The sequence below is a fragment of the Geotrypetes seraphini genome, chromosome 6 (genome assembly GCF_902459505.1).
Source record: "Geotrypetes seraphini chromosome 6, aGeoSer1.1, whole genome shotgun sequence".
Taxonomy (NCBI): domain Eukaryota; kingdom Metazoa; phylum Chordata; class Amphibia; order Gymnophiona; family Dermophiidae; genus Geotrypetes; species Geotrypetes seraphini.
In genome coordinates this window covers 145,670,574-145,695,224 of record NC_047089.1, presented here as the reverse complement: position 1 = coordinate 145,695,224, position 24,651 = coordinate 145,670,574, and the positions used below count along the sequence as shown (strand labels likewise).

Sequence of the window (24,651 nt, the reverse complement as noted above, 5' to 3'; positions counted from 1 at the left end):
GCTAATTTTGTGCACAGAATTTTTAAAATTTATGGGCAGCATTTTGAATTTTTTTTATGCAGAATTCCGTTAGGAATAAAATCATATCAAATTTGAAAATGGGTCAGATTGGACTGAGGTTACAGAATAGTTGGAAGATAAGCTCCATCAGTTGGTATATAGAATAATTGATAGATTGAAACTGATTAAAAGACATCTCCTTTTGAACTGCACAACCCTGTTCCTTTCATGGTCACAAACACACAGACCCAACACAGATACATTTATACATATGCAGAGGAATAGAAGGCAAATGAAATTGATTTTTTTTGCCAAATTTCACCACATAATTTCTTAAGAAGCCAAAGCCAATAACAGTACTGCCTCCCCCCTCCCCCGAGCAAATGCAAGCTTCGTACTGTGCCCCCTGAAAAAAAAGACCCCTTGCCAGCCTTGTTTCAACCCTCAGACAAGAACAGACCCTACTTATAGGCCCCTCTTCCCCTGGACTTCAAATTCCAAGTTGTTCCTGCTCATGTTAGCTCCACAGCCATTTTGAGACTGGAGCAAACATGAACAGAAGTGATCCAAGTCGTCCTACACATTCCAGCTTCAGATGGAAGCCATTTTGATTGCAAAGTTGGCATGGGCTGGAGTGATGAGAACACCAGGGTTAGGAAGGTAGGCACTGGAGCCATTTTTGCTTGGGGGAGTTTTGGTTTCAGCTGAAAATGCGCTGACATTTTAGACCTAAACCGAAACAAGGCCAAATTTGAATTTCAGACCCGTTTTGGCACTATAGCTTATCGTTGAAATCAGAAGACCTCTACAAAGGGTTTGAAAATTACTCCATTAGACATGCTCCTTATGTTTTGCTTGCCTGCAACTATACTCCTCCTGCCACACCCCTATCCTTGCTGGGATGGCTCTTAGCAAATCAGATGCGTATTTAATTTTCTCAGTTGTAAATTCTACAGACTAAATACCTCCTTAATGACTTTCTACTGGCTACTATCCCCTCATTTGTATAGATGGCCGTGTGCAATTTTGTACCCATTGAGCAAAGTTGCATGCATATGTTATAGAATAGTGACAGTTATGCGTGCAGCTTAATTAGCTGCTAAATGGCTAAGATTTACTAAAACTGGTGCCAATTGCCACTAACAGTTACACGTAACTATCCTTAGTTGGCATTCTAGTCAGCTCTGTTCCACTTGCTTCAAGTTTTATAGTTCTAACTGTGCTATAGAAATCAGAAGTAGCAGAGGTCACCAACAATTTGAGATCTAGTAACTACAGTAACATGCTTTAATCTGTCATGAAAATAACCAAAGATGACTAAGAAAAAAAGATAAAGTAAGTTAAAATAAAACCCTATGAACCAAGCAAATATTGTTCAAGCAGTTTGAAACAAGTAGCTTAGGGGAGGGAAGCATCAAAATACATGCCAAAATCTGAAAGAAAAATATCTACATATGATTTGCTACATAAATGCAACTTAAATTTGGAACAAAACAATCAAAAGAAACACAAGGATTATATAAGCAGGTGTGCAAGAGAGATTCTTCTAGTAAGACAATTGTAAAACTCAGGTTCTAAAGAACAACAGATCACACAACTCACCTGTAAACCCAGGAAAATGACAGGACATGACATTCATAAACCTATCTTTTGATGAAAAAATTGTTTCCTAGACTGTAGTCTTACTTAAATCAATAGAGGACAAAGTAGACATATGTTTTGACCTTTGCTTTTTCCTAAGCAAATCCACAGTATTTTTAGAGCAATTCCTTTCTTTCCATTGTAAAGCAATAATATAACTCATTGATATGTAAGTCTGCAACAGAAGAGCCCTTTGTATATAGTTAATAAGATATAAATCATTAGAAATTTCAAAATATTGAATAAAAATAAAGTTCAATATATTTTTCTAAATTTTGCATTATAAAATATTTTTTAAGATCAGGCTCATAGCAATAGTCATCCAATTGCCACTAAGAAACTTGTCCTGAAAACATTTAGGGCCCCTTTTACAAAGCCACAGTAGCGATTCTTCCATGACAAATACATCAAGGCCCAAATGGGTCTTTAATTTGCTTTTGATTCCTTAAGGTCATGAAACATTCTAGTAAATTTGCTTTGTTAGTGTAACAGCATGAATGAGAGAAAAAATTTAAGACAGCAAATTACACAAAAAAGTTTTCAAATTCTATCAGTAGCATTAATGAACTTTACCACCACTTTGACTTCACTTGTTATTCCAAAAGCAACATTTATTGCTTTAACAAGTAGATAAAATACTTTTATACTGGATTGAACCAAGCAATCTACAATGATGCTTCAAATGTTTTAAAATATATACAAAAAAATGTACAAAACAAATAAAAGATATACAAAAAACACCATCCAGGAGACTGTTCAGTTTTTTGCAGAAAGTTCTGAGGAAATCCCAAAATTTTATTTTATAGGCTTTGCCTCTGCTGGGCTTTCCCCTGTATCCAGTGTCTTCAGCAATCGAAAGAGACCGGCTGCTTCTCGTATCCGGCTGAACTCAATACAAAATGCTTGTACCTCTATAAATAAGTCCTGAACATTAATAATTTTATTTCTGATCAAAGACTGAAGGAAGACACAAACAAGGCGCACCAGGCGATTCTGAAAAAAAAAAAAAACACAAAAAAATTTTGGTGTTAAGTATTAAAATCAACAAGCTCTAAAAGACAACAGCAGAGATCAATTGCTTTCAATACAATTTCTCAATACTCAATTGCTTGCAATACAATTTCTCAATACTAAGCATGTAAATATATTTGCAACCAATAACTTAAAGAACAAAATAAAGTATGTAATCTCTTGCTAATAATTTTGACATTATGTATTAATTTATATTAATTCCAAACAAATTCAATGTATGCTAGCCTGAATATGTAAGTACAGGCAGTTCCCGGGTTAAGAACGAGTTACATTTTTAAAGCTGTTCTTAAGTCAGATTTGTATGTAACTCAGAACTTGTAGATTTTAAGATTCTTGCTGCTTAATTCTGCTCCCAGCTGACAAAAGGGCCAACTGTCCCAGGGTTCCCTCTAAGGTATAGCATACACAACCACACTCTGTTCTTAATGTGGTCATGAATCATTCCTGAATCTGCTACAGGAGAAGTGTAGGAGTCTATGCCACTGGAAATATTGCTCAGTGAAATCAAATGAAGCTGCAACCACGTTTTTAAGTACGAGTCATATTTAAGTCAGACATCTGTAACCTGTAATGCCAAAGGAGAAATTATGTCTTACCTGATAATTTTCTTTCCTTTAATCAGTCACACTGCTCTGCACAAGTGGGTGTTATCACCTTCTACCAGCTGATACAGGCAGAGGAAAAAGTGCTGAGCTTTACCAGTGACCTTTCCGGTATTATCTGGTGATACTCCCTCAAAAGATCTGCCCAAGTAGCTAAAGGTCCCTTTTTATAACACATTACTCCGAATCAACCACTGCAGAATCTCGGAGAGAATGGGAGCCAGAAGGCCTTGAGCATGCGTAGATACTCAGCAGATGCAGCGGCAAGCGGCCCAGCAGATGCAGCGGCAAGCTCTTTGGGCACCGGCATGTCCTGTGGGTTGGTGCTGCGTGCTGGTGCCCCATCGCGGTAAGGGTTTGGGTGGGGGGATGATGCTGGTTTGCAGGGGTGGAGTGGAAGCACACCAGTGGGGGTCTTTTGGGGATGTGGAACAAATCAAGCGAGTTTCCCTTACTTTGTATGGGGAAACTCGCTTTGATTTACGAGCACTTTGGTTTATAAGCATACTTCTGGAATGAATTATGCTCACAAACCAAAGTTTACTAATAGGTGATTTTAACATGCCAGATGTTGATTGGGGTATTCCTATTGTAGGGTCTTCTAGAAGTAGGGAGATCCTGGATTCTCTATAAGGAGAACTGTTCCAGCAGTTGATAATGGAACCCACGTTCGATAGGGTCATTCTGAACTTAGTGCTTTTAAACGGGGAAAGTGCTTCTGATGTTACCATGGGTGATCATCTGACATCCAGTGATCAGTGCATGGTACAGTTTAATATTAAGACGGGTATAGAGAGGGTTCATTCAAAAGTAAAGGTTCTAGATTTTGAAAAAAGCTAACTTTGTTCGGATGGGGATTATGTCAAGGAATTGTTGTCTGGATGGGAACGTCTGGAAGGAGTAGAAATACAGTAGACAAAACTAAAAGGAGTTATTGTAAGGGTGACAAATCTTTTTGTGAGGCAAGAAAGTAAAAGTAAGAGGAAAAGAAGGCCGCTTTGGTTCTCAAAAGTAGTAGCTGAGAAGGTAAGGAATAAAAGATTAGCTTTCATAAACTACAAAAGATCACAGAAAGAGGAAGACAGGCAAAAATATCTGGAAAAGTTAAGAGGCTGGTCGATTAGTCAGGAAAGCAAAGATACAAATGTAAGAAAAAAATAGCTGAAACTGTAAAAAGGGGAGACAAGACATTTTTAGATATATCAGTGATAGGAAGAAGTACAAAAAGTGGCATTGTGAGATTCAAAAGTGAAGGAGTGGAGGAATATGTAGAAGCTGATAAAGAAAAGGTTGAATTGCTTAACAAATATTTCTGTTCTTTGTTCACGGCTGAAGATCCGGAAGTGGGACCACAAAAGACAAATGTGAATATGGATAGTGGGAGTGGTAGACCCTGATCGATTTTCAGAGGGTTGTGTTCGCGAGGAACTAGCTAAATTAAAGGTAGACAAAGCAATGGGGCCAGATGGTGTACAATCAAGGGTGCTGAAGGAACTTAAGGAAGTTCTGGTGGCTCCGTTGACTGACATCTTCAATGCTTCTCTAGAGTCAGGAGTACCACCGGAGGACTGGAGAAGAGCAGATGTGGTCCCTCTACGCAAAAGTGGAAGTAAGGAAGAAGTAGGGAATTACATGCCAGTAAGTCTGACTTCTGTGGTAAGAAAATGGAAACGCTTTTAAAACAGAGAATGGTGAAGCTTCTGGAATCCGGTGGATTACAGAACTGGAGGCAACATGGATTCACTAGAGATAGGTCTTGTCAGACAAATCTGATCAATTTCTTTGACTGGGTGACCAGATAATTGGTTAAAGGGAGTGTGCTAGATGTGGTATATTTAGATTTTAGCAAAACCTTTGACAATGTTCCACACAGATGTCTAATAAATAAACTATGTGCTCTTGGGATGGGACCCAAAGTGATGGGCTGGGTCAGGAACTGGTTAAGTGGAAGACGACAGAAGGTAGTGATCAAGGGAGATCACTTTGAGGAAAAGGATGTTACCAGTGGTGTGCCTCAAGGTTCTGTTCTTGGGCCTGTTCTTTTTAACATTTTTATAAGCGATATTGCTGAAGGGCTGTCAGGTAAGATTTGCCTCTTTGCGGACGATACCAAAATCTGCAATAGAGTAGACACCCCAGATGATGTGAATAACATGAAGAAAGACCTAGCGAAGCTTGAAGAATGGTCTGTAATTTGGCAGCTAAAATTTAATGCCAAGAAATGCAAGGTCATGAATTTGGGCTGCAAAAACCCAAAGTTTAGGGGGTGAAGAACTTTTGTGCACGATGGCAGAGCGGGACTTGGGTGTGATTGCATGTGATGATCTTAAGATGGCCAAATAGGTTGAAAAGGTGACAGCGAAAATTAGAAGGATGCTAGGGTGCATAGGAAGAGGTATGGCCAGTGGGGAAAAGGAGGTATTGATGCCCCTGTATAAGACTCTAGTGAGATCTCATTTAAAATATTGTGTACCATTCTGGAGACTGCACCTTCAAAAAGATATAAAAAGGATGGAGTCGGTCCAGAAGGCGGCTACTAAATGGTGCATGGTCTTCATCACAAGGCGTATGGGGACAGACTTAAAGATCTAAATATGTATACTTTAGAGGAAAGGTGGGAGAGGGGAGATATGATAGAGACGTTTAAATACCTACATGGCGTAAATGTGCATGAGTCAAGTCTCTTTCAATTGAAAGGAAGCTCTGGAATGAGAGGGCACAGGATGAAGTTAATAGGTGATAGACTCAGGAGTAATCTAAGGAAATACTTTTTTACTGAAAGGTGGTAGATGTGTGGAACAGTTTCCCGGAAGAAGTGATGGAGACAGAGACTTTCTGAATTCAAGGCGGCGTGGGCTCTCTTAGAAAGAGGAAGAGATAATGGTTACTGCAGATGGGCAGACTTTATGGGCCATATGACCTTTATCTGCTATCATGTTTCTGTGTTTCAGGAGCCACCACCTGGGCCTCTGTCCTGGAAGAGGCCTGAACCCGTGTGGAGTAGACCTTCAGGCCCTGAGGAATTGGATGATTCTTGCAAATAGTTGCTTAGATCTGTCTCGCAAAGGAGGCCTTAGAGGCTGCCTGACCCCTTCTAGGGTCTTGAAAAAGGAGGTTATTTGAGAGGTAAAAATCATTCATCTCAGGGCCCTCATCCACAAAGGAGGGCAAACAAAACTTTCATGGAATGGAAAAACCACCTTAAAGAGAAAGCAAGGGACTATGTTAAGAGAAACTGAATCCTAAACAATGGAGAGTCATGGGTCTTGACAAGATAAAGCCTGTAGCTTGGAAACTCTTCAAGCTGAGGTGATGGCAATCAGAAAGACTTTCTTGACAGTGAAGTCTTTAACGGAGGTCGAGAACAGAGCCTTAAATGGAATCTCAGCAAACACTCGAATAACCTGTTTAAGGTTCTATGAATTCAATTTATTTAATATACCGCAAATATAAAACCAGAGGTAAATCTAAGCGATTTACAATTAAAGTTAAAAATGAGTAAATATAAAAAATTAAATAGGGTGGGGAAAAAATAAAACAAAAACATAAAATACAGTTAAACAGTCGAACTAACAAAGAAATATCAGGAAAGGAGGAAGTCGGTAGGTTACAACAGAACAAAAAAGGTTGGGGAAAGGGAAGGAATGAACAATATAGTAAGGGAAAACACTTGGACACTGGACACATGGCTAGGCTCTGGACAAGAGCACCGAGGAATGGGTCCTTTCCTGGCATCCAGGGTTGCTTCTTCCCCCAATGGGCTGGAAAGGAGCACCGCACCAGTTGTTGCCAGATCTGATGCCTGATGAGGCAACTGTGTTGACGAACAACCCATCAGACAGGGGAGGGGTCTTCAGGTTGGGCTGGAGCAGCACTATAGTTGATACCAACACCCTTGATGCATCAAGCTAGGATGAACCCAGATCCTCCTGTAATATAATACATAATTGCTCCTTGAGGGTAGGCATTGGTAGTGGTGGGGCTAAAGTCAGTGCAGGAAAAGTCTGCAAAGTAGGAGATGAATTAAACTAAACTAAACCTTAGGCTTATATACCGCATCCTCTCTATAAAGATAGAGCTCGGCACGGTTTACAGGAACTTTAATATAAGGAAGGAAAAACATAGTAAGAATTAGTGATTATAAAGAGGGTAGTAAGATTACATTTTTGAGAATAGCCAAGTTTTCAGATGCTTTCGGAATAATTGGACAGAGCCCAGATTCCGCAGCAGGGCAGGAAGGTTATTCCAAAGCTCAGTGATTTTGAAGAAAAGAGATTTCCCTAATTTTCCAGCATAGATAACGCCTTTTAATGAGGGGAAAGATAGTTTAATTTTTGGAATCAGAGGTGGGATCCTAGCTGCAGGGAGATTTCTTTGAGGCAGGTGCTTGTCAGTTCCTGAAGCCATTGGGGACAATGCCTCTGATGCTGACATTGATGTACGGAACTTCTGCACAACAAAAAATTTCTCACGCTGGGCCTAACTCTGTGTTCTTTTCTGCATTTTATCTTACTGAGTTTACAGTAAGATTGGGACCACACTTCAAGCACTTCTTAAACACACAGTGGAAGGTTTTTGGGACCTCTCCAGAAAAGAGAAACTTGAGAAATCAAGACTCACATAAAAATAACAGTGTCAAAAATGTGTGAGGTTTTTTTTTTTTTTAAGATCTGCAACAAGTTCAAGCCTAAGACAGCTGTGAGCAGTAGAACAAGGAAACTAAATTAGCCAACAAACAGATAAGGGAGCAGGGAAAATAAAACTAAAATAGATTATGCACTACTTAGGGCTCCTATTACTAAGGTGTGTTAGCGTTTTTAGCGCTCACTAACTACGTGCTAAATGAAAAATATTAATGCAAGCTCTATGGAGGCGTTAGCGTTTAGGGCGTGCAGAATTATAGCGTGCGCTAACCACGTGCTAAAACCGCTAGCGCACCTTAGTAAAAGGAGCCCTAAGTGCAGGAAGGGTAGGAACAAAAAGTTTATAGGCAAGCCATATGTCAGACATGAAGCAAAACACGTTTGAAAAGCTCCACAGAGGTAATAAACCTGAAGGTTCCATACATGTTGGTTGTGCAGGAAGGCACACGTGCATACACAGTTAGGGATGCCAAAGACTTAAAACAAAAAAAAAATAAGAATGCTGGGCAACATCCATACTGGGCTCTGTGGATGATGGTTATATTTATTTGATAAACTGCCTAGGGTTAAGCCATCAAAGTAGGTTATAATCAATAAAAATCATCAATGATAGATTCTAATAGGAAAGAACAGTAAATTTGTTGTGTTCCACCGAACCTCAAGAGCCAGGAGCAACTCATCTATAGGTCTACTAAATCATGTATTAAAAGCGAAGCAAAATAAATGGGTCTTCAACATTACTTCCTTCCCACTAGCTCCTTCCCACTTCCCAATACCACTTCCCAATTCCCCAAAGCAACCTCATCTACTCTTTATCTCCACTAGAAATTACCAGATATCTTCTTCTTGTAATATGTTTTTGTAATTCTTTTGTAATCCGCCTTGAACTGCAAGGCAATGGCGGAATAGAAATCTGTAATGTAATGTAACTTTAAATGTAGAAAGAGAGCCCTCCATTCATAATGCTAAAGGAAAGCGTTTCATGGTATGGATCCAACTACACTGTACATTGATTTGTGAAAAGTTTCTAGAGGTTTATCCCAGATTGAAAGAATGGTTAGAAGATATTGGTGATCAGAGTGCAAGGCTCCTGTTGGAGCACAGGGTAAAAGAAACAAGAAAGGAAAACCGAATGTAAAATCTTAAGTCAACAGCAAAGGCTTATACACAATGCTATGTTCTACTGGACGTAATGTTCCATTTGCAACATAGTGGCCATGTGATCAAATATTTTGGCATTAAAGAGTAATTTAAGAGCAATATTTTGTATTAATTGACCTCAGGGGCGCATTACAATAATTAATACACATGATGATAAATGGTCAGCCAAAAAGATGTAAAACTGATCTGATTCATAGCAGGTAAAAAAAAAAACCCAAATCCTGATAATAGATAACACAATGTTTAAAGGAATGGGAAGAAATCTAATATTACCTCCAAAACCTTAAGAGTATAGCAGACCTGAAGAGTGACATTCCCAAAGTTGAAATTGGGAACAGGTGATATAGGAAATTGTTGGCCCTCTTCAGCACACTTGAAAGTGTGTCTTTTGAATATTAAGTACCAGTTTATTTTTCTTAAACCAACCCTCCACCTGGAGCAATTTATCTTTGACCGCCGCCAGTAATGTGGCATCTATTAATTCTAAGGGCACTAGATTCTGATCATCATCAGTATGGTGTTAATCCCAGAGAGTGTATTAGAGACGCCAATGGGGCCATATAGATATTAAACATCATAGGTACAAGAAGGAATCTCTGAGAAACTTCACAAGGAGTTCAAAAGGGAGCAGAAACTGTTTTGCCATGCAACTTGATAAGTTCTGTCTTACTTGACCTAAAAAAAAAATCTCTGTTCCTATAATGTGCAACTCTAAAACCACTGCAAGACTGTGTTCCACCCAGCTCATCTCTGGTGCAGCTGCAGCACTCCAGGTTCCTCCCTGCTTGATGACACTACTGCAAGCATATTGTTGGGCATCATCTGAACTGCCTTTCCTTGTAGCAACAGGAGGAAGTGCTGTAGTGCCAAATGACTGATAGTCCATGACATTTCTAGATCATTCCCGTGCAATCTGAAACAGGTAATGGACAATCCCCCCCCCCTCCCCAACCAGGCTTGCAAAAGTAGTCAACACCACCCAGTCCAGAAATCTGGGAGAACATCTTTCAGGAAGTGAGAGATGGCATGTCCAACCAACCCAGATGAAATACAAAAGGGAAAACTGAACCACAATCTTCTGGAATTTGGGAGACCACTGGGACAGCAGAGCCCACTAGAGCACTCATGTGAACCCTTGATCACAGAACCACCAAGATTACTACCATGGTACTGGGGGGGGGGGGGGGGGCCTGACGTAATTAAAACAAGTACGGGGAAGGGGGGCCCTGCTGAAATTAAAACCAGGTACGGGGGGGGACTCTGCAGTGATTAAACCAGGTAAGGGGGGGCCCTGCCACGATTAAAACCAGGTACGGGGGGTGCCCTGTCGCGATTAAAACCAAGTACGGGTGGGAGGGGTGCCCTGCCACAATTAAAACCAGGCAGGGGGGGGTGTGCCCTGCTGTGATTAAAACCAGGTACGGGGGGGGGGGGGGGGGCGCTGCAACGCTTAAAACCAGGTACCGGGGGGAGGGCATGCCACGAATAAAACCAGGTACGGGCCATCATGAATAATGCATGGGCCCATTCTACTCTATCCCCTAAACCAATGGTCTTAAACTCAAACCCTTTGCAGGGCCACATTTTGGATTTGTAGATATTGGTGGGCCACAGAAAAAAAAGTTAATGTCTTATTAAAGAAATGATAATTTTGCACGAGGTAAAACTCTTTATAGTTTATAAGCCTCCCCCCCCCCAAAGGCCTGCATGTTCCCCCCTTCTTTGCAGCGTCCTCCAGCTTCCCCCCTAGCCTCCTGGTCTTAGTTCCAGCTAATTACTGCAGCCTGCAGAGAGGATCGACGGTGCTGTAGCATTCCTTGCAGGCTGCCATCGGCCTCCACAGCATGTTCCCTGTGTTGCAGTCCCGCCCATCTTCTGATGTCAGGGGCCGGATCACGGCAGAGGGAACGTGCTGCTGAGGACAACAGCAGCCTGCAAGGATCGCTACAGCACCAGCAATCCTCTCTGCAGGCTGTGGTAATTATTTGAAGGTAAGAGCAGGAGGCCAGGGGGAAGCCGGAGGATGCTACAAAGAGCGGGCAGCACTAGTACAGACCGCGGGCCGCAAAATAGTATCTGGCGGGCCGCATGTGGCCCCCGGGCCGCAAGTTTGAGACCCCTGCCCTAAACCAAAAGAGTAGAATGGGCATTATTCATGTTGGCCTTCAACAGTCACTCTGTGTTGGAGCAAGAATGAGTGATTAAATGTTAGTTTTCTTTGCCTTAGCTTTGTAAAATGCTTATTGTTTTAATTGCAAGAATTGAAATATTTTTCAGGACTACACTGTTAATTTGCTCTAAACTATAAATAGGATGGGGACAGGTGGAATTAGCATTGAAATCAGACAAATGTTTTGTTCATTTATTTTGAAGGTGAAAGGGAAGGAGTGCAGAATGATTTTAAAATATTGATCATGTTAGCAAGGGCGCCTGATGGTTTTTGGTTTGTTTTTTTTGCAAAGTGATGTGATCTAATGGGGTTCTTGAGCGCAAAATATTGACATTCTCACCATGAAAAGGATGGTTTGCTGCATTGGATTGGTTGTGGGTGGTTTTTTAAAATATATTTTTTTAAGGTTTTAACATTTTCTGTGTTACGTAATGTTTTTCATTTTTGAAATCTTTGTATTCTGAAAATACTGTTAACCGTATGGGGGAAACCATTTTTAATTAAAAACAACAACAACAAAAAAACCCCAGATACCGAGGAGGGTGGGGGGGTCATGCCGCAATTAAAAAAAGATATGGGGGCTCTGCCTGCCTTGTGCCCTGTCCCTACCTGCCTGCCAGCCATCAGGCCTGCCTGCACCCTGTCCCTGCCTACCCTGTACCCTGTCCCGGCCTACCACTAGACCACCAGAGGGAGGGAGGGCAGGGTATAGAGCCTGGCAGGGAGGGGGGAACAGGGTGCAGAGCTTGGCAAGGAGTGTGGGGTTGGGTGCAGAGCCTGGCAGGGAGAAATTGGTTCAGAATGTTTTCTTCTTGTTTTCCTTCTCTAAATCTAGGGTGCGTCTTATGGAGCGAAAAATACAGTACATACTGTAGTGGATTTTGTGAGAAAATAGAATTCTATTTTGAAAATTTTCCCATTTTCTACTCAAGGTACAAAATCCTCAAAGAGACAGCTGAGACTCTTGATTTTAAAGTTATTTCCCTGAAAAAGGTCGAGTTAAACTCCTGAATTGCTGACTAATTTCAGCAAAATAAAAAAAACAAACACATTTTATGTGGAAAAAAATTTGTTTAAAACTTTCTGAGAAACTTAAGAGCTTTTAATTTAAGAAAAAGCAGTTTCCCCAATTTCTTATTGGTGGGTTGTTGTTTTTTGTTTTTTTTTAAATTTATCACAGAAAGTAAAGTGAGTATGTGGGTGTGCTGCAAGGGTTCCTGGGCAGCAGCTGAAGAGTTTCTGAGCTGAAGACTTAAAATCTCTCCCACAGAAAGTTCAGGGATTTAAGTTTACAGTACAGTAAGGTAATTCAGCCAGGGAATCCTGAGAGAAAATTTTATTTACTTAGACAGATTTACCCAGTTCAGGTATTCTAATTCAAGTAGGCACTCTAATAGAGCTCACAAAACCAGGGAGGAAGTTTCTCCCCTATTATTTTAATTTAAGCCAGGTTTAGGGTGAAGAAAGAAGAAGAAAAGTCAAGACAGATGAAAAAAATAATAATCAGGAAAGCTGAAAGATAAATAAAGCAGGATAACAAAGATTTTTGGGACTTCAGTGAATAGATTCTCATGCTATATAATTTCCAGCTTTGGACTGTCAGCTGGTCTAGTTCCTTGTGAGACAAACACTTAATTATTTCCCTCAACTACCCCCTCCTTTTTTACAAAACCCTAGCACGGTTTTTAGCACCAGCCGTGGCAGTAACAGCTCTGACGCTCATAGGAATTCTATGAGCGTCACGTCGAAGATGTTACCATTGTAGCTGGTGCTAAAAACCGCACTATGGTTTTGTAAAAAAGGGGGTAAATGAATACATTTGACTAAAGCTCAAATTGTCACTCATGCTATTATTTGGTTAAAATTACAAACTTTATTTGACTTGTCAAATTACAGTCACTAGTCGGTACGGTTTTATTTGAAATGTTATAGTTTTTAACATATTTATTTTTTAAATCTTTTTAACAATCTAGTGCAATAAAATTACATAACATAATGCTTCTATACCGCATAACCATGAGTCAGTTCACTGCGGTTTACAAAAGTTACATAATTAACAAAGAAAAGATCAGAAAACAACTAGTCGACCAGATATTTAGAGAAAAGATAGGATTTCAGTTGTTTTCTGAAATATTTGTAAGAATAAGATATCAATGGCAGTGTACTTTACTCTTGTGAGACTATAAAGTTAAAATTGTGACACAGATTCATTCTCAAACACCCTCAGTCTTAATTTGAATTAATTCTTTTGTATTTTCTCCCGTACTTGGCACTACCTTTGTGGGAGAAATAGTGTCCTCCGCAGCTTCCTGCAATTCTGCAAGTGAACCCTGTCATTGACACTCAATTCATCTATGACTAAATAAGCAGGACAAGGTATTACCTATATAGGGGTGGGGCTATAGAAGGTTGCAAGATATAATGAGAAAGAGTGAATTAAGGCTGGGGAGAGGTACATCAGAGAGAGAGAGTGAGACATTGGTAGAGACTCATGACATGATATGGGAAACAAGGAAGCAATTGCCTCTTTGCTATCAAAGCAGTGTGATCACACAGCTAACATTACTTTGAGAATACAGACTGTTGGCTTCTGCCAGTGATTTGCAGAGGAACTTTAAAGCACAGTTACTTACCATAACAGTTGTTCTCCAGGGACAGCAGGCAGCTATTCTCACTTATGGGTGACATCATCCACGGAGCCCGGATGCAGACAGCCTCGCAAGCAGACTTGCTTGTAGAAACGTAGAAGTTTTGAGTCATCCGCACTGCGCATACGCGAGTGCCCTCCCGCCCAGTGCAGGGCGAGTCTCCTCAGTTCAGACAGCTAGCAGAGAAGCCAACCAGGGGAAGATGGTGGGTTGTGAGAATAGCTTCTTGCTGTCCCTGGATAACAACTGGTACGGTAAGTAACTGTGCTTTATCCCAGGACAAGCAGGCAGCCTATTCTCACATATGGGTGACCTCTAAGCTAACCAGAATGGGATGGTGGGAGTGTTGGCAACTTAGGAGAATACATTTTGTAATACTTTATGGCCAAAATGGATCCATCCCATCTGGAGAAAACATCCAGACAATAGTGAGAAGTGAAGGTATGAACCAAGGACCAGGTAGTAGCTTTGCAAATTTCCTCAATAGGTGTGGATCTGAGGAAGGCCACTGAAGCTGCCATTGCTCTGACTTTGTGGGCTTTGAATCGGCTCTGTAGTTGTAATCCAGCCTGGGCATAGCAGAAAGAGATACAAGCAGCCATCCAGTTGGAGATGGTACGCTTAAGAGATTGGCTGTCCCAACTTGTTTGGATCGAAGGAGACAAAAAGTTGAGGAGCAGTTCTGTGTGGTTTTGTGCGTTCCAAGTAGAAGGCCAAAGCACACTTACAGTCCAGAGTATGAAGAGCTGATTCTCCAGGATGAGAATGAGGTCTTGGAAAAAACACTGGAAGTACAATAGATTGGTTGAGATGAAATTCTGAAACCACTTTAGGTAAGAATTTAGGATGAGTACAGAGGACCACCTTGTCATGATGGAAAACTGTTAAAGGTGGATCAGCTACCAATGCTTGCAGCTCACTGACTCGTTGAACAGATGTGAAGGCAATGAGAAAGACCACTTTCCAAGTAAGATACTTAATATGAACAGTAGACATTGGTTCAAATAGAGGCTTCATCAATTGAGCAAGAACAACACTGAGATCCTAAACCACTGGAGGCGGTTTGAGAGGAGGTTTGACATTGAAAAGTCCTGTCATGAATCTGGAAACCACCAGATGAGCAGAGAGGGGTTTCCTTTCAATAGGCTGATGGAAAGCAGCAATTGCACTGAATGAACTTGGATTGATGTAGACTGCAGGCCAGAAGTGAATAAGTGCAAAAGATAATCTAGCACAGAAGATAAGGATAAATCTTGAGGCTCCTTATCCTGACAGATACACCATGTAGAAAATCTAGTCCATTTTTGGTGGTAGCATTGTCTAGTGGAAGACTTTCTAGAAGCCTCTAAAACAGGGGTGTCAATGTCCCTCCTCGAGGGCCGGAATCCAGTCGGGTTTTCTGGATTTCCCCAATGAATATGCATTGAAAGCAGTGCATGCAAATAGATCTCATGCAGATTCATTGGGGAAATCCTGAAAACCCGACTGGATTCTGGCCCTCGAGGACCGACTTTGACACCTGTGCTCTAAAATGTCTCTTACAGGTTAAGAAAACTGAAGAGGAGTTATGTTAAGAGTTACCAAGCTGTCAGGTGTAGATACTGTAGACTGGGATGAAGTAGAGATCCTTGACTCTGTAAGCAGAGACGGAAAGTCCGGTAGAAGGTATGGCTCCCTGCTGCTGAGTTGAAGTAGAAGAGAGTACCAAGGTTGTATCGGCCACCGAGGACCTATCAGAATCATGGTGGTATGATCGTTCTTCAACTTGACAAGAGTCTTGAGAATGAGAGGGAATGGAGGGAATGCATAGAGAAAAAGATTTGTCCACTCCAGTAGAAAAGCATCTGCCTTGAGGCTATGAGGAGAATATATCCTGGAGCAGCATTGAGGCAGTTTGTGGTTGTGGGGAGCTGCAAAGAGATCTATCTGAGGCGTTCCCCACTGTGAAAAAATGTGATGAAGAGGCAAGGAATTGAGTGTCCATTTGTGAGATTGCAGAAGACGACTCAAGTTATCCGCCAAACAGTTTTTCGCCCCTTGGATGTAAACAGCTTTGAGGAAGGTGTTGTGGAGGATTGGCCAGTCCCAAACCTTCAGAGCTTCCTGACAAAGAGAGAGAGAGCCTGTCCGCCCCTGTTTGTTGACATAGTACATGGCAACTTGGTTGTCCATCTGAATGAGGACTACCTGGTCGTGAAGAAGATGTTGAAAAGCTTTGAGAGCATTGAAGATCACTCCGAGTTCCAACAGATTGATGTGACACTGGCGATCTGTACTGAGTATGGAGACCATCGAAATGAGCCCCCCAAGCATAGGTTGAGGACCTTCTGATGAGGGGGCATTTGAAACAGCAAGTCTCTGGAGATATTGGAAGAGAGCATCCACCAGGTGAGAGACTGTCTCAACGAAGGAGTAACTGTAATGTGTCGAGAGAGTGGATCTCAAGCCTGCATCCACTGAGATGCCAGGGTCCACTGAGGAATTCTGAGGTGAAATCTGGCAAAAGGAGTCATGTGTACTGTGGAGGCCATGTGACCTAGGAGTACCATCATGTGTCTCGCTGAGATTGAATTGCGGGAAGACACTGCATGACAGAGTTGAAGAACAGTCTCCAGATGTTATTGTGGAAGGAATGCTCTTAGTTGGATAGTGTCCACAACAACTCCGATGAACTGTAGATTCCAAGAAGGCAGAAGCTGGGATTTGGGAAAGTTGACTTCAAAACCCAAGCTTTGTAGGAACCACATAATCCGTTGGGTCGCTACAATAACCCCCTGAGATGTGGAATCCTTGATGAGCCAGTCATCTAGGTAGGGAAACACCTGAAGACCATGGTTCCTTAGAGCTGCTGTTACCACCACCAGGCACTTGGTGAACACTCTGGGAGATGAAGCCAGGCCAAAGGGTAGCACTCTGTATTGGTAATGCAGATTCCCCACCAGAAATCTGAAATACTGACGGGAGGCCAAATGAATGGGAATATGGGTATACGCCTCCTTGAGATCCAGAGAACATAACCAATCATTTTGATCTAGAAGGGGGTATAGAGACGCCAGGGATAACATCTGACATTTTTCTTTGACTAAAAATTTGTTGAGAGCCCTGAGATCCAGAATGGGTCGCAGATCACCCGTCTTCTTCGGAACAAGGAAGTAATGGGAGTAAAAACCCCTGTTCTGCTGTTCCAAAGGAACGGGCTCGATGGCACTGAAACGCAGCAGAGCTTGAGCTTCCTGAAGAAGAAGAGCGGTCTGGGATGGACTGGAAGGATACTCTCTTGGAGGAAGCTCTGTGGAACCTGAGTGAAATGAAGAGTATCCTTCTCTGATGATTGACAGCATCCAGAGGTTGGATGTAATGGTCTCCCATCGGTGATAAAAAAGATGGAGACGACCTCCTATGGGGGGGAAGAGAGGACAGAGACAGAACGATGGAGGTTATGCTCTGTTTTAAACAGTCAAAAAGGCTACGCAGCCTTAAGTGCAGCAGAAGGCTGAGATTTCTGTTGCTGTTGTTTCTTGGGAGGCGCTCGATGGTAGGGAGCTGCCTTGGAGTATAACGCCTCTGTAAAATTGGCAGAGGGCGTGAAGCTTTCACAGGAGCTGGCTTAGGCTTTGGTCTGACAATAGAAGCAAAAGACTTTTCATGTTCAGACAATTTCTTAGTGGCTGCCTCGATAGATTCATCAAAGAGGTCATTGCCTGCACAAGGAATGTTAGCCAAGTGGTCCTGAAGATTAGGGTCCATGTCAATGATGCAAAGCCAGGCCAGGCAGCGCATTGCTACAGAAAAAGCAGTGGCTCTGGCTGACAATTCAAAGGCATCATAAGAAGACTGGAGAAGATGTAATCTGAGTTGTGACAGAGTAACGATGATTTATTGGAATTCGAAGTGCTTTTGTGTATCCAAATGGTTGAAAAATTTGGGAAGAAGATCAATGAGGAACTTGAGATAAGTAACAAAATTAAAATTATAATTAAGGACTTTGGAGGACCTCATAGCATTTTGGTAAATGCGACGTCCAAACTTGTCCATAGTTTTCTCTTCCCTTCCAGGAGGAACAGTAGCATAAATTCTGGAAGGATGGGGTCTTTTTAAGGAGGACTCCACTAGTAGGGATTGGTGAGACAACTGTGAATTCTCAAATCCTTTGCAATGTAGAGTTCTATACCTGGAGTCCAATTTGCCTGGAACAGCAGGAATGGTATAAGGAGTCTCCAGGCAGCGTGTGAAAGTGAGACAAAAGCTTGTGAAGAGGAAGCTTAAGTGACTCTGCAGGAGGTTGAAGAAGATGCATGACCTCGAGATACTCCTTAGAGTATTTAGAACCAGAATTTAATTGAAGTTTCAGGTCATCAGCCATCTGGCGAAGAAATGAAGAGAAAGACAGCTGATCCACAAAGGCCTTGCCTTGAGAGGGACTCGATGACCTCGAGGAGGCCTGGGTCAGAGGTGAAGCCTCACCGGGGAAATGATCATCAAAAGAATATGGAGACTTGGACGAGGCAATAGAAGCCGCTGAGTCCTTGAGGTCTGGAAGCGGAGACCTCGATTGAGGAGTCGGTGGTCTAAAAGAGCTGGAAGGTGTGGAATGAGGCTTAGATGAAGAAGGACGTTCTTTGGAAGAAGAGCTATGCCTGGAGGTGTGCCTCGATGAAGGCCTTGATTGATGACGAGAGTGGTGCATAGAAGCAGGTCTCGAGGATCGAGGAGACTTCGCCCTAGAGATGGAAGCAGGCAATGCTACCGGTGAATGGATAGGGCTAGAAGCTGGAGATCGAAACTCAGGAGGTTTGATGGAGGAATCTCGAAGCACTCCCAAAGACGCTGCTCCTTGTATGGAATGTGAGGATTCCTGTTGAGGCACTCACAAAGAATCTACTCCTTGCATAGATGCCAGACCAGACACTCGCAAAGACTCTTCTCCCTGCATAGAGTGTAAAGGTTCAGCTTGAGGCATAGGGAGAGGCTCGACCTTGCGGGATTAGAGAAGGCTGGATTAGAGAAGACAGCATTGGTCCAAATTTGGTTAGTAATTGAACAAATTGTTTATGTAACATGGTCAGAAGCCGGCAAAGATGGATCCGCGTCTGAAACTGGACCACTTGCTGCGGCTATAGGCTCCAAGGTGGCAGTGGAAATGTGCTTCGACTTAGAAGTCTTGGAAAGCTTGAGGACCACTGCCGGAACTTTCTGCTGAACTATCTAACCTGAGGATTCAGGGGAAGATACAGCAGGTTTACTCGAGGTGAGAGACATCTCAAACGAGGAAGGTCTGATGAGGCTCGAGGTTGGAGTCGTGGAAGGAGGAACCTCGGTGAAAGGTGGAACCGAGGCCGCGCTCGAAGTTGAGGGTGTGACTTAAGAGTCCATCTCAGAAAGTTTCTTCACTAAAATCCGATGATGTTTCAGGGCTCGAAGTTGAAGAGTAGCACAGCGCTCCTACGACTTCGGATTATGGTCAGGCCCAAGGCACTTGAGGCACCAACGGTGTGGGTCCGTGAAGGAAATCGCACGCTGGCACTGGCTATACTTCTTGAAGTATACTTCCTGGCCGTTGCTGGCCAGGACATAGGAGGAAAGATAGCTGCAGCGAAGTCGAAGCCCACAGGCTGCGGCCGAGCAGCCTGCGCTGCCAGTCGAACGGAGAAAAAAATAAAGTCTTTTTTAAACTGAAAAGAAATTAATACAGCGATTCGCGAAGAAAGGAAACACAAACTGCGGTGAGAGAAGGCACGAAGTAACAAAGTTAAATGCAGAGTGTCAAAGATGGACTTCTCAGCTCCGCGGAAAACTGAGGAGACTCGCCCTGCACTGGGTGGGAGGGCACTCACGCATGTGCGGTGCGGCTGACTCGAAACTTCTACGTTTCTACAAGCAAATCTGCTTGCAAGGTTGTCCGCATCCAGGCTCCATGGATGACGTCACCCATATGTGAGAATAAGCTGCCTGCTTGTCCTGGGATAATGAACTGATTTACTGAAGCTACTTTGTCTTGGAACACAAAATAAGAAAAGAGTCCCCCCCCAAATACACACACATACATACATATACACATTGTATATACCGTATTTTTCGCTCCATAAGACACACTCTTTTCTCCCAAAAAAGTGGGTGGAAATAAGGGTGCGTCTTACGGAGCGAATAACCCTCCCCCTCCCCCTTTTGTAATCCCAGCGGTCCAGTGCTTCCACTGGCAGCCTTCACATTCCCACAGTGCTGAGCGTTGCTCAGAGGTCAGTAGAACTACAAATGCCCCAAATCACGGTTTGGAACAGCCCCTGTCTCAGCAGCCAGCTCCACCAGCCCGCCCACCAGAGCCGTTACCACCTCAAGCTCCTCGTCCGCCTGCCACGAATCTTGGCTCTTTGCACCAGGTCTTTCTCTTCCCGGTGGCCCCCACCAACCAGTCTTCGTCTGCTGCCTCCCCTGCGCATGCATGACTGACGCTGATGCTCTAAGGAATTGGCGAGCAATGGTAGTGACCTAGTTAGATCCGGGTGGAAGTTGCATGTGGCCACCCCGGGATTTCACCTAGCGCGCTGCTTAGAGGGGATGGCTGGACTACAAGGGCAGCAGGCATGCTGTGGAACAGCACACGGGCTGCTGGACTGCGGATCCTCCGAGCTAACTCCGTCCTTCCATGCTGGATAGGAGAAAGACGCTAGAGACCCGCGAGAGTTGTGCACAGGCTGCTGGACTGTGGATGCCCCGAGCCTGCTCCTTCCTTCCATGCTGGATAGGAGAAAGATGCTGGAGACCCGTGTGAGAGTTGAGGGGTGGGAAGCAACAGTGAGATATACTAATCCCGGGGTTGGGGGGAAGGAGGGACAGGGAGACATAAGAGATGGTGAGCATGGAAGAAGAAAGTATAGAGACACAGAGGGCCAATGCTGATCAGTGAGCGGACAGGGAGGAAGAGGACAGGACAAGACACACACAGAAGGAAAATGCTGAATATGAGGGTAGATGTAAAAACAGGAGGGAGGAAAGGAACAGGATATAGAAGGGAAATGTTTGTTACACAGGACAGATAAGGCTGCAGGAGGAAGATGGTGAACATGGAGAGAGAAGAAATGTGAGATGGACAGAAGTTACTAAAAAGGCAAGAAAAAATAACGCTTTGGCAGCTGCTTTCATGGAGTGTCTGTTTATTTATGGCCATTTACCCTAAATCAGTTGTTACATAGTAATCACATGGCCCACAATATCTGACTGAATGTATCCCCCCTATATTGCGCTCCTGAAGCTGGCTATACTATTGAGAAGAGTTAAGGCTGCAAACTGTGAGGGTGGGGTGTCCTGGCATCCGGATGGCTTTGCAAAACCTGGCACCTGCCGACAATGTTAGAGAAGTGGGGAAGTGAGAGAGATCCTAGCTGTTGGCTCCTAAGTTTTTGGGCTGGCTCTGAGATTTAATGAAAATCTATTAAAGCCCATGGTAGGGCAACATAGTCTGCACATCTAGACTGGTACTGGTTTAGCAGGATAAAAAGGAATGTTTGATTTAGATCAGTAGGGCCTCATTTATCTTTCAATGCCAGTTATTCGGATTTCTTACACCAGATCCCCTTGTTAATCCCAGGGTATTCTGTAACTGTCAGTATCCAAAGTTTATGATTATATTCTATAATCTCACACAATCTCTGACCAAAACTGGTTGCAGTGTCACAAAATAAAGCCAAAACTTAAAAGAAGCTGAGTTTGGCTACCTACCTGCATGTATTTGTCCTTAATCTGTTCACAAGTAGAGATACAGTTTGAAATATAAAGATGAATAAATTCTGGAGGAAGATCAACTGCTGTAGTAAGTCTGTATTAAAAAAACAAAAATCCCAAACCAATTATAGCTAAGTACATATTTGACAAAACAACCAAATCTTTCTTTAAGAACCGATTTAAAATAACAGAATGAAGCCTAACACATAATTAGGATGCAAAGACTTATGGTTAAATATTAAAATTCCATCATTCGGTTTGAAACTGTATATAAAAGAAGTATACAAATATAAATTCCATACAGGAATGTATAATCATTATCACCATCTGAAGAGAGGTGACTTTTTGTTACAAATCTTTGACTCATTTGATCTTTACAAGAGAAGTAATGTCTCAAAAAAGTCATACACCACTTCATTCCCCTCCTCTCCAAACCCCAAAACATGTTTCTTCATGCCCCCATATCATACACACATTGCTGCTTTCAGGTTTATTTACACCCCTCCATTCTAGGTTCCATTAGCCAGTTATGATATGAATTTCATGAATACTAGGAGAAAGGGAAAAGATATTTATTTCCAAACCTTAAGAAAAAGAGTCCTACATTTCAGGATGAATTTAGCAGATTTAAGTTCCAATAACATCAAAGCGTGAAGCAGATTCCTCCATCTCCCAAAAGATGGGGGTTCTTTACTCAATACAAAAATATTCACAGAGTCCAGTGAAGAATTCACCCAATTAAGATGAGTTCTTAATGAGGTCCGAACGGGGTATCAGACAGCCCTACAAACAATAATATTTGAAGGGAATAAACTCTTCATTTGCCCCACGGTACCTCCTCCTCCGTATTAATTCTACTTGTTTTTTCCTTTTTTTCTTTATCTTTTTTTCAACAGTTACTATCACTTATAGTCATTTCTAGTGTTTAAGTCTTATTATTTCATACGGTTACTCATGAAATTCAATTCTGAATACTTAGCTTTCAGCCTTGAAATCATTCCCCTGAACGCCAACGCGTTTCGGATTCTTTGTCAAGGCGACATGGGGAAAGCTATTATTGTGAACATGCACTACATACCACCGCACGGCTTATCAAAGGACTCAGCCATACCGACAAAATTACTTTTTTGCCCACTAAAGCGGATTTACGCAACAAAAGGCAGTGTCCTTTATTAGTTAACTGGAAGACCTTATATTGATCCAGCAGCAGGCTTTCCGCTGACAAAGGAATTGTACACTGGAGCAACCCAGTCAAATAACGAACCAAGGCAGTCTAAAAAGAACGGACCATGGGACAAGTCCAGAAGGCATGCAAAAAGGTGCTGGAGTTAGTGGAACATTTAATACAGGTGGAGGAGGCAGTATAGAACTGATTTAAGCACTCAATCCCTGTGTGAAATATGCCCTATGCAGGATCCAGTACTGGCACTCACGCATATCGGAACTAACAGATAGCTCGGGAATCCTGTGTATTAGTTGTAAAATATCCACTGTGGCTTGGGCTAAACTCAGATCCCTGCCCCACTTCTCCTGCAAGGCCTCCTGTTTCTGCCCAGGATATAACAGCTGAAGGTCAGAATGCAATTGAGAGACTGTAAACCCATCCTCACTATACTTCTCAATAAAATCTTGAAGGTGCCTCTTCAAGGGAAAAGTTAAGCCCCCCACCTCCAGAGAGGCAATGTAATGACAAAGTTGTTGATAGGTCAAGAAATCACTCATCTGCAAATTACAGCGCTGTCATAGAACCACCCAAGTCTGTACCGTCCCCTCTAGCTGCAGTACATGAGAAAGTTGGGAAGCTCCAGCAGTGGCGAAATGGCTAAAGCTAGCATTATCCATGCCCAGTAAGAACAGCAAATTTCCTCTGATTGGCAGCAGCGGCAAACAAGTATAATTGCCCCCCACTTCGTCACCCATTCTCTTCAGACCATCTGCAAAGGCTGTAATAATATGCTATTCTGAAATTCAGGCGGAAGTGAAGACAAGGGAGCATGCAACAAAGAAGAAATGTGCCAAGGAGCAAACAATACCCCTTCTATTGCTTTCAGTGTATGATTCTGACGCTCTGAGAACCACTCCCCCAAGTGCCGTAGAAGGCATGCGCGATTGTAAAGGTGTAGGTCCAAGACCCCAATACCTCCCATTCTCCAGCTCCCCCTCAGAAAATGGAACGCGATCTGTGGCTTTTTACTGTTCTAACAAAATCAGGTAGCAAGGAATATAGCCAAACTAAATCCCGTCTTAACAGAAGCAGAGGCAGTAATTGAAACATATATAGTAGTGCTGTCCGATTCAGGAAAAAAAAATTTGATTCGATTCGATTCAGCCTATTGAATCGATTTTGATTCGATTTTCCTTCCCAATTGGGTGGTTTTTTTCCAAACATCCTGTTAAATCTTAGCTCACGTTCGCAGTCCAACACCAGCTCTGGAAGGATACACATTTCAAATCTGACATATTGTAATCACAAAACAGAAAATAAAATTATTTTTCCTACCTTTTGTTGTCTGGTCATTTTTCAAATCATGTTGGTCCCATGTTGGTCTGGTTGTCTTCTGATCAGGCTCTCCTTCTTTCTTCTTTCTCCGTGCTAACCATCCATCTTCCACATCTGCCCTCCCTTTCTATTTCCCTTTCCTCCCCCAGAGGTCTGGCATTTTTCTTTTTGTTCATCTCCATCCCCCCGCAGCTGCAGCAATGGACCCCACCATCCCCAGATCCACCATCTCTCCTTTTCTCAACTACCCTTTCATCCAGCATCTCTCTTCTGTGTCCCTGCCCCTATTCTCCTCTCCAGTACTGTCCTCCTTGTGTCCCTGTTCCTATGCTCCCTCCATGCCCAATATCTCTCCCAATATCCAGCTTCTTCTTTCTCTCTTCCTTACCTCCTGTATCCCCTTCCTCAGGTACAGGCTTTCTCCTACTATCTCTCCTGCCATCCTGCACCCTGCCCACCTACTTTGGAGCAATATCTGTCCCTCTTGTACCTTTCCCCTTGTGGTCTTGCATTTCTATCTCCCTCTCTCCATTAG

At 42.7% G+C, this 24,651-nt stretch overlaps 1 protein-coding gene across 1 annotated transcript in view; it reads right to left on the bottom strand.

The window, feature by feature from the left end:
* Positions 1–1,926: 1,926 nt before the first annotated feature.
* The window catches only part of CNOT11 (CCR4-NOT transcription complex subunit 11), a 127,861-nt gene continuing 105,136 nt past the window's right edge, over positions 1,927–24,651 (bottom strand). Inside the window, exons 6-7 of the mRNA XM_033949630.1 lie at positions 21,614–21,710; positions 1,927–2,634 (exon numbers count right to left, since the gene is read on the bottom strand). Of these exons, the coding sequence (XP_033805521.1) occupies positions 2,437–2,634; positions 21,614–21,710 (295 nt within the window). The 3' untranslated portion in view covers positions 1,927–2,436. The remainder of the gene's footprint in view (positions 2,635–21,613; positions 21,711–24,651) is intronic.